Source organism: Saccostrea echinata, unplaced genomic scaffold (assembly GCF_033153115.1).
Source record: "Saccostrea echinata isolate AGI-Se365-2 ecotype Australia unplaced genomic scaffold, CSIRO_AGI_Sech_v1 ptg000030l, whole genome shotgun sequence".
Classification (NCBI taxonomy): domain Eukaryota; kingdom Metazoa; phylum Mollusca; class Bivalvia; order Ostreida; family Ostreidae; genus Saccostrea; species Saccostrea echinata.
Genome location: NW_026889779.1, coordinates 20,563,638 through 20,574,368, shown reverse-complemented (window position 1 = coordinate 20,574,368; position 10,731 = coordinate 20,563,638). Strand labels below are relative to the sequence as shown.

The 10,731-nt window shown below is 33.5% G+C and overlaps 1 protein-coding gene across 1 annotated transcript; it reads right to left on the bottom strand.

The window, feature by feature from the left end:
- LOC133196529 (uncharacterized) lies at positions 1-733 on the bottom strand. Its single transcript, XM_061332402.1, has 2 exons — positions 710-733; positions 1-445 (listed from the first exon to the last, which is right to left on the bottom strand). Exons 1-2 carry the CDS (start codon positions 711-713, stop codon positions 18-20), a joined length of 432 nt encoding a protein of 143 aa, XP_061188386.1. The 5' UTR covers positions 714-733; the 3' UTR covers positions 1-17.
- Between the last annotated feature and the right edge of the window lie 9,998 nt (positions 734-10,731).

The following is a 10,731-nucleotide window of genomic DNA, read 5'->3' as shown; positions in this document are numbered from 1 at the left end:
TGATAAATTTGTTTTAATTAACCAATAATGACAACTCCATTTTTATCCTCAGTTGTGGTGATGACTTCAGTTGTAGTTGTGGGTGGACGATGCGGCTTGGGGGTGGGTTTTATTTCTGAGGTCCCTGACACTGTTGATGGGGTGGGCGTCTCCCTTGTAGTGGGGGCTGCTGTCGTACTTTTTGTGTGCATGTGTGTCTTAGTTGTCAAGATGTTGGGATCTACGGTCATCACTTGCTGGGTTGTGGTGTGTTCAGCATCGCAAAGCTCCACACACCTCCGTTCAGCCCTGGTGCAGTCCTGCTCACACAGGATAGTTGGGCACTGTAGAAGACAGTCTACTTCTCCTATGTTACAATGGGAGTGACATAACTGTAGGCTTAACAGCCCTCCCACTGCTCTGTTGACAAACATCAATATCACTAGGAGAAGCACAGACTTTGTATCTGTTATGTAAAGATTTTTCACCTGAATTTAATTAGTAATTTAGCAGAGATGTTCACTTGAATTCTATTAATGATTTAGCAGTAGTCATCTTTTTCAAGATAATTTTTTTTTCCATTGACAATTAGCTTTTCAATCTCCTCTAACGGAATAGTAGAAACGTTTTGTGCTGATAAATTTAAAATTATGATTAATTTTGGAAAGGTTTTAGTTTAAGCCTTAATGAAGGTGCTTGATTGCATTTAGAAGTACATTACTTTTCCTACCCATTTTGTGTATTAGCCCTTCACTTCCTGCAATACCGACCTTCTAAGTATGACAAAATTCTGTTCTGTTGTCTTATCTTCTCTGTTCTCATTGTCTTATCGACGTTGTTTCATAATATTTTGTGCATTCAGATCTTCGCATTATAAATTATATATTTTTAAAAAATCCTGTACAGTAGAAATGATATTTTTTTTTCCTTTATAGTCATGGCTTAAAATAGAATATATAATAACTATTGATCGAACAATTGCAGGTAAATACATAATATGTACTTAAAATTTTTGAATTATTGAGATTAATTAAAACTGAATTTAGAAATTTTGTCTGAGTTTTAAGTTTTTTAAGGCTCGTAGATTTTTTAAACGATCCATTATACTTTATTATAAAAAATTATTCCCTCTGCACTGAGAACATAAAAACAGTTTTGGTTTATTTAATGTCTTTGAGATCCAGTGGGCAGAGTAACCCAGGTGTGTACTATTAGTTTACTTGTTTAGTGGTGCTTAGTTGTTTGTAGTGTTGTTGTTCAAACTGTAAGTACATTAAATGGAGAAGCAGGGGCATCAGTAACTACTGAGCTAGATGCTGGAACAAGTAGATTTGGGACAATAGTAACCAAAGGTATTCGCGTAGTTGTGATGTCATCAGTGACCAATTTTTCTGTTGTGGTTTCTCCTTTACAGTACTGTAAACAACAATTGTATAGTCTAGGTTGCACGATTTGTAATGATCTTTAGAAACGTAAGTCAGCGTTAGTGTTCCTCCAATAACACTGACCCAGTTCTTCGCTACAGTGGCCATCACATTCTACAAGAGCGTTGACAGAGACTTTATCAAGATTCTCAGAACTAGTGTCCAACATTTGGGACAAGAAAAGAGTAGGAGCACGGAGTGGAGGGTCATCTGAAAAAAATACGGAATAGACGTCGTAGTTATTTTTTTAAAATAAAAATTTCATGGTACAATTTTATTTCATGAAAGCCTCTGTAAAGTGCATTAATTATACTAGGGCGTTCAATAATTACCAGTTATTCAAAATTTCATAAAAAAATACGAAAGAAGAAAAAAAGAAAAGTTTCTTTATTTTTTTAATTTCTGAAAAATTCTCTGTAAATTTTTACATACGCCTAAGTCTCTCTACTCATGCTTTTCTTTAGGACGCTGAAAAGGTGGAAGGCACGCTCTAGTACAAGATTTTCTTGATTTTTGTAAATCAAAATTTGTCAGAATTTAGATCTGGTGTTTACGGGGATGGTCAAGCTCTGTTCATTTCTTTTTTCACAATTTTCTTTACATCTTTATGCTTGTGTGCAGCTACTGGCTTCTCTTGGCAATAGGACAAAGCCTCCCTCTTTGAAACCACATTTTATTATCGATCCTCAAAGTAGTGCACCCATATTTCGTCTCATATGAAAAGGTAATCGTTCTTTCTTTTGTCAAAATGTTAAAATTTTTCACAGTTCCTTGACAATTTTAATGCTCGTTTTCTTGTGGCTTCTGTAAACAGAAGGGGCACCCAATCTTTCTTCAATTTTATTCAGATTAATTTCCCTTCTCTGAATCAAATGAATTGTTCCGGATGAAATTTTTAGTGTCTTAGAAATGTCTATCACTGTAAACCTTGCATGTGCAGATATCATGTTGCCTTCAGCATCTATATTTTTCTGTATGACAATAGATTTCGATCGACAAGGACGACTATCATTTTCAACTCTCTGTTTCCAGGCTACTAACAAATATGTTGATGATTAAAGGGTATTAACAATCTTGTGTAAAGTCAACATTTTGCAAATTCTATGGTCGATACAATAACCTTGTTTGCAAATACACTGTACAATCTTTCCTTAGGTCGAATGCTGACCGACGTCTTTCGAACAAATTTAAGGCCATATTTTCAGAATACATGTAAATGGTACAGACAAATCAGATAGTTTGATTAATTCCGAGAGTGGATCTCTATGAATTTAACTTAAAATAACGGTCACGGTAGCTCATTTCGTAGAGTACACTTCAACTTATCCTATGTGCAGTCATACTTATGGTTAGCAGAAAATTAAAGAAGGACAAGAGATTGCCTCTTTGCTGCTTAAAAAAATATCAAAAAGATGTCCATACAAAATTGATTAATTTTAAACAATCTTTAGAGAAATTTAAAAGACAATTTGCAAACTATCTATCCTTCTGTTTTCACTAAATCAGAGGCGATGAAAGAATTAGAAAGACTACATGAATAATATGTTATGGTTCCAGCCGACAAGGCTTGTATTAGTATCGTGTTTGTTTGTAAATCTCATTATTATAACTGTATTTTAGAATAACTTGGTTTTAATTCTATGTCTGGAATTCTAGCAGTTGTCTTTCTGAACATGAAATTCGTCAAAAGCACATTCAGTGTTTGATACTTTTAATATTCCAGTCAACTAAGGTGAGTTCTATCTACCCTTTCTATACTGGATTCCTGAACTTCATAAAAATCCTTACAGAGATACATTGCCAGGTCAAACAAATCTTTAACCAATCCCTTATCTTTACTCCTTACAAAAATATTAACTGCTGTAAAGGAGAAACTTCAGACGTACTGTGTTACAGCATATTCTAGAAGTGGTGTAAATCAGTTGTGTATTCTCAAAAGAACTTTTTAAAAAACTAAAATAGCCAAAGTTTTCAAATGTCAGTAACATCAAAACAAACGACCTTTCGACACTTTATACAACCATTCCTCACGATAAATTAAAATCTAGGCTTTTTGATATCAAAGACAACCGCTTCTTTAATAAAAATGGAGGTCGGAAATTTTCGTATCTTGTGATTGGTCATCAACTTATATTGTTTAAAAAATCACTATGATTCTACACACAGGTACTCTGAAGTTGATATTAAAAGGATGCTAGAGTACTTCATTGACAATATTTATGTAGTCTTCGCAGACTAGGTCTTCCAACAAACTGTGAGAATTGCGATGGCCACTAATTGTTCTCCTTTGCTAGCTTTGTATATTCCTATAAAGCAGAATTTATTCAAAAACTTCTACATGAGAAGAAAACACTTGTTGTGGCCTTCAACTCGACATTTAGATATATCGACGACGCATAATCAATTAACACTACAGTAGTTACTTCTATTCATATGTCGAATCGAATATATCCCAGTGAACTTGAAATAAAAGAGACCAGAGAGTCTGCCACATCTGTTTCATATTTGGATGTTTTACTGACTATAGACGATAAGGGCCAACTAACAAATAAATTGTATGACAAACGAGATGACTTCAGCTTTTCCATTGTCAAAATTCCTTATTATATAGTGATATCCCGCTATCACCTGTATTTGTGTACATCTCCCAACTTTTTAAATACCCAAGAGCATCTTCCAACTAATTCGATACTCAAAGGCATGCTCCAAGGACGATCAATTTTTAAACCGAGGCAGGCTACTGTCAAATAAGTTGATGGTACGTATACGGGGATTTTAACAACCTCGTTTAAAGGCAGCATTTCGTTAGTTCTATGGTCGTTATAATGACCTTGTTAGCAAAGATAACCTGTCACTGGGTCGTATTTTCGCTGACTGTTTCATACCAATTCTTAGGCCTTTGTTTTTATACTAAATTTGACTACGGAATGTTCCTTCTACCTGATCAATACAAAGGGTTAACGGTGTTTGTGACCGGTCAACAGGGGATGCTTACTCCTCCTAGGCACCTGATCCCACCTCTGGAATTTCCAGGGAGACGATCACTGTTTGTTATCTTCACCTTTTACATTCAGTAAGGTGTGTTCAAGTAGCACATTCAATTTAATGATTTTATTATATAATAGTAATTTTAAAATATGTGTGTTGCCTAAGGTGTTGTGAAATGTCATACATCAGGACATATTCAATTTTACAAATTTGTTGCTGTAGCAATTTAAATTTTGATTCAATGTGTATACCTCTGTAAGATCTCAATTACATCAGTACAGGTAGCGTATTCAATTTTATGAATTTGTTGTAGTATTAATTTTGAATCTTGCTGTATTTGTATTGCTTTAGGTGTTGTAAAACGTCATACATCAAAAGAAGTGAACTGACTTATTCAGTAACAATTTCAGAAAATTGAGTGGCCATTGAATACAACTGAAATTCTTCCTAACTCATTTTAAAATTTATAAATATTATGAAAATCATTATGAAAATCATTAACTGGCGCATATTAAACAAGAAACTAAACTAAACTAAAGCTAGGTAATTATGTTCCCCAAACGAAGTTTGGGAACATATTGTTTTTACTCTGTTTCTTATTATTATTAAGGTCTTCCGTCTTCACGGAAGACCTTATAGTGATTCTACTGTTTCTTATTATTATTATTATTAAGGTCTTCCGTCTTCACGGAAGACCTTATAGTGATTCTACTGTTTCTTCTTCTTCTTATTATTATTATTCTTATTATTATTTTTTTGACTTTCTAATTTTGTGCACGCGATTTCTCGGAGACTATTGGGTGGATTGGCATGAAATTTGCAGGGAAAACGTGTCGTAGGCTGAATTTATTTTATCCGAGAGTAAATTCCATTAATCACATCCGGTGCCAAGTTATGGACCATTTCCTGATTTTAAAATGAAATTTTGTCCAGGGATAATCTCAAGAACGGCTAAAGATATCAATGTGAAACTTTTAGGAATTATAGATCATGATAAATTCTAGCCGGGACGTGACTTTTCGTTCGTCGTCGGTACTTCCGGTCGTTACTGGATGCGAATTTAAAAATTCGAATTTTCTAACTTTTTTGTTCTTCAATATTTTTCTTTTATATTAGTAGGGTTAATAGATGCCTTTCCAAAAAGGCTTAATATATAATTTGTTTAAAAATTGATAAATCCAAACTCTAGATATTCGCATTTTAAAATTTGAAGCGGGTCCAAAATGGCGGCTGTCTTCGCAAACTCCGACGAGCAGGTCGGCACTCGGAGATCCTCGGTTGGATCGTTCCTCGCACACTAACTTCGGACGTCAATGGTGTTCTACCATGTTGCTGATACAGTCATGTGATCTTATATGAAATTCCTCCAAATGTTATACCTTTGAAGTTAGTTTCAAGCATGCCCAACACTATGTTTTGCTTTCAAAGACTACTTACATGATGCTGTGATCCAAGGAAGAATTAGACAAGAGAAAAAAATGTTTGAAGAACGTTATGCAAAGTAAAATAGAAAATGAGTTACAAGGCAGTTTCCGGCGGAGAAATGTAATCGATATGATGCATATTTCTCCACCAATCACTTCCGAGGTTTGTATGGAGCGTAGCGGAGTCAGTCGAGGATTGCCGATTGGCAGGTTGGAGTTTACGGAGACATCCGAGCGTCTTGTTGAACGAAACTACCATAAGGATCAATGAAATATGAATGAATTGTTGGATCTTTCAGGTTATGAAATGGATAATCTGTCATTGAAAACATAAATAATCTGACCTCCAAATGCAATAAAATGAGTAATTTGCACGGTACATACAATAATATATATGAGAATGGAGACCATTCAATAGAACATACATTTCAAAGAAAAGGCGCGAAGATTTACTCGTGACGTAATGTATCGTGACTCTTCGTTCATAGTAGAAAAATGTTTTGTTGTAGAAGTGCAGAAAAAGATTAGACGGATACGTTTGTATAAAATACAGGTAATATGGAATTGCATGGAATAAAAAAGTTGAATACACAAAGAATAAAGGAAGTAAACAGTATCATCAGTTCATCAGTAATAGATTATTTGTTATTGTTTAAACTCAAGTAACAAATTCCGATGTGAATCTGCTTGCACAAAATTTGGCTAGCTAGCTCTCATTTTATAATTCCGCATTATATAAAAAAACTTTTAACCTCCCTGACGCTCGTTACTTCAGGCAATGATACAAAATAAACATTGATGATGGCTGGTAAAATTGCGCTGGTGTAGTGTCTTCCATATTGAATATTCACGAAGGCGATCTGGGTTTAATCCCGAATTTGTTTGCTTAAATTTACGTTTTCAACTTTATAAATGATGTTGAGTGTTTTTTGTTTTTTTTTTTTTTGTTTTTGTTAGAGATGATAGAACATGATTTCTAGATTGGCGAAGGGACCTTTTTATGCGTCGTCGTTAGTTCGGGTCGCTTCCGGAAGTGAATTTAAAAAATCAAATTTTTCAACTTCAATATTTTTCTGTATTATTTGTAGGGTTAAGAGAGCCTCCTTTCAAAATACTAAATATATAATTTGTTTTCGAATTGATAAATCCAAACTCTTGATATTTGTCAATTTCACTTTGAAGTGGGAGTTGAAATGGCGTAATGATTAGCACATTGGATTCTCACGCTGACGACCAGGGTTAAATCTCCAGAGTGTCACTTTTTCAGCTTGAATTTACATTTTTATTTTCAAAATCGGACGGAAGACCTCTCATTGCTCGCAATGAGTTTCTAGTTATTATTATTTTTTTCCCCAAAATTTTGTGCAGGCGATTTCTCAAAAACTATTCAGTGGTTTTAAATGAAACTTTCAGGAATTATGCGTCGTCAAATGAACTTTGTTCATCAGAAGGAAAATTTGGAAAACTCGCTTCTGGTGCCAAGTTATTGACAGTTTTCTGATTTTAAAATGAAATTTTGTCCCCCCTTTTTTTCAAAAATGGTTTAAGATATGAACTGGAGACTTGTTAGAGATGATAGGTTATGTCTTCTAGATGAGGGGAATCACCTTTTTGTGCGTCGTCAATACTTCCGGTCGTTACCGGATGCGAATTTAAAAAAGTCGTATTTTAAAACTTTTTTGTTTTTCTATATTTTTCTTTTATTTTAATAAGGTTAATAGAGACTCTTCTGAAAATGCTTTATATATAATTTATTTTAGAATTGATCAATCCAAACTCTAGATATTCGCATTTCTAAATTTGAAGCGGGTCCAAAATGGCGGCTGTCTCTGTAAACTCCGATAAGTAGGTCAGAATTTACGGAGTCAGACGAGCGTTTGTTTGAATGAAAGTACCATAAGGATCAAAGAAATGTGAAGGAAATGTTGGATTGTCACATCACAATTACGTTGCAATTCTGTTTCGCAATAGAGTTTTAATCCGGGGTTTCCTCAAACGTCTACTATAATTTTTCTTGTCTGTATCTCAAAGTAGAAAAACGACATGACTACAAGTGGAAATACGATAACTACAACCTTTTGTTTTACACCACGGAAAAACTGATCATAAACCATGGTTATAAGTAAAAGCTTTTCAAGAAACTTGCCTGACTAAAGCAATCAATATATAGTAATTATTACGTAGCCATTGTTTTTTCCCCATGCAGGCTTGTGTCATATTAAATGAACAGAAAAGACAGAAATAAGAAAACCATTTTTTCAAAGATTGTTTAATGAAAATGATTTAAATATTTTTTTGTAAAAGATGTTGTTATTGAACATAAATGGTATCAGATTCCTTGACCGTCGCAGGACGAGACATGTTTTTGGGCGAAACATTCTAGTCTTCCCATGAATGTGTAACTAATCGGGATAGTCCACTTTGGGGGTAAACAGGAAAATAAAACTTGTAGAAAATCTTACCTAAATCACTGCTTCAGTGTTACTTATCCATACGATATATAATAAGTACAATATGATAAATATACTTTCTCAAGCTCGATATTCAGGTTATAAGAACATACATTTTGAAATTTCATTGAAACCATCACCATTCAATAGAAAATACATTCCGAAGGATATGCGCGAATATTTACCCGTGACATTTCACGCGAAATAATGTATCGTGATCAACCTTTCGTAGTAGACAAATGGTCTGATGCAGAAGTGTATAGAAGTGCAGAAAAAGATTACATGGACATGCCTGTATATGGAATTACAATAAATAAAAAGTTGAATACATAAAGAATAAAAGAAAGTAAACAGTATCAACAGAGAATGGCTAAAGATATGAATATGAAACTTGCTGAGGTGATAGAGCATCAAATGTAGATATATTGATCGACAATTAATTTTCGTCGTTCTTACTTCCGGTCGCAAACGAAAGTGAATTCAAAAATGTTAAATTTGCAACTTTTTTGTTTTTCAATATTTTTCTTTGGGATTTACAGGGTTAATAGAAAGTCTTTTAGGAGTTTTATGTATGTTTTCATCTTTTTGATTGAAAAAGTTTGCAGAGATTTTTATAAAATTCACTTCCGGTCGAGTGATTACCTGTCCTCAAAATTAGAATTTATTCTCACAATATTGCTCGGCAACAGTAAACGACTGAAGTCTAAAACTTTCAGGTCTGATAGTCAGTCATCAGTTTATTTGAATCGTGAGAAAATCTTGTATCGCCGTTACTTCCGGTCGTGACAGGAAGTGATGCAAAAAAGTGAATGGTTAATGGTTAGCTTTCTTGAATTTTCACGCTGAATTTCTTTTATCACTTTTTCAGAGTGAATTTTTGCTTTTATTTTCAGAATCGGACGGAAGACCTCTCATTGCTCGCAATGAGTTTCTAGTTATTATTAGGGTCTTCCGTCTTCAGCGGAAGACCCTTCTATTATTGTATTGTTTCTTTTTCTTATTATTATTATTATTATTTTTTTTCCTACACCGGTATCTCAGTAACGGTTCGGTGGATTTTTATGAAACTTTCGGAGATGATAGGGAACGATGTTCCCTCGGGACGTTTTTTTCATTTTTGATGATTTCACTTCCGGTCGTGAAATATGACGTATTTTTGACGTTTTTCTGCAATTCCGGTCTGTCCTACTCCGAAGAAACTGCGCAAAATAGAAATTTGAAATTTTCAGGAATGATAGAATTGTGACCTTGACATGTGCACCTGACTTTTGAAATTTTAAGAAGATGTTTAAATTTTTCAAATTTTAAAGTTAAATTTTTCAAAAAAAAATTTTTAATCGAATTTTGAAATTTTTTATATTGTAAAATAGATCTTGGCGAGAACTTTCCAAAAATGTATTTGTTTTGCATGTGAGTACATTAATAAACAATATATAAGCTCAGGTGTGTTAGGTCACTTGAGTGCAAGTGTACTTTAAGAACTTTTCTTTAAAAAATCATTACTCTTTTATTTCTTGACCGATTTTAAAACTTTTTACACCGTCAAATAGATCTTTACGAGACCTTTCCAACAGTATATTTGGTTTTATTGTAAGTGCACTAATAAAGAAAATATGAGCTCAGGTAAGTTAGCCTTTTGTTTTGACAGGACATGTCAAAATCATTGTCAAGGACACTTGCGTATGACCGTACTCTTTGATCTTTGGCAGATATCCTTTGATTTCTTTTAAAAAGCATTACTCTTTTATTTCTTGACCGATTTTAGAACTTTATACACCATCAAATAGATCTTTACGAGACCTCTCCAACAATGTATTTCTTTTGTTTGTAAATGCACTAATAAAGAAAATATGAGCTCAGGTATGTTAGCTTTTTTTTGACAGGACATGTCAAACTCATTATCAAGGACACTTGTGGATGACCGTACTCTTTCATCTTTGGCGGATATCCTTTTATTTTTAAAAAATCTTTACTCTTTTATTTCTTGACCGATTTTAAAACTTTTTACACCGTCTGATAGGTCTTCCTGTGATCTTTCTTACAGTATATTTGTTTTGATTTTAGGTGCAATTTTAAATAAAATATGAGCTCAGGCGTGTTAGAGAATTTTGACGGCCCATGTATAAGTTATCGATTTTCTTCAGCGACGTTTAATACACAGTGACCTAGAAGAAAGCAAGGACATTCAATTAAGTCTGAAATAGTGATTTCATAATGTACCTGTGATTATGAAAATTTGTGTATTCAATTTAAATCATTGAAAGTTTTGAATACTTTAATTTCAAATTTTAAAACCTTTAAAATTGTAAGATTTTGATATATCCTCTAATGTTGAAAGCGGTAAGCTCCTACTTGATGAATTTTTATTACAGTATTTAAAACTTCAAAAATTTTCAAATTTTAAATAATTTAAAAGCCTTAAAATATGAAATCAAGGACATCTAAAATAAAGAAAACATGAATGAG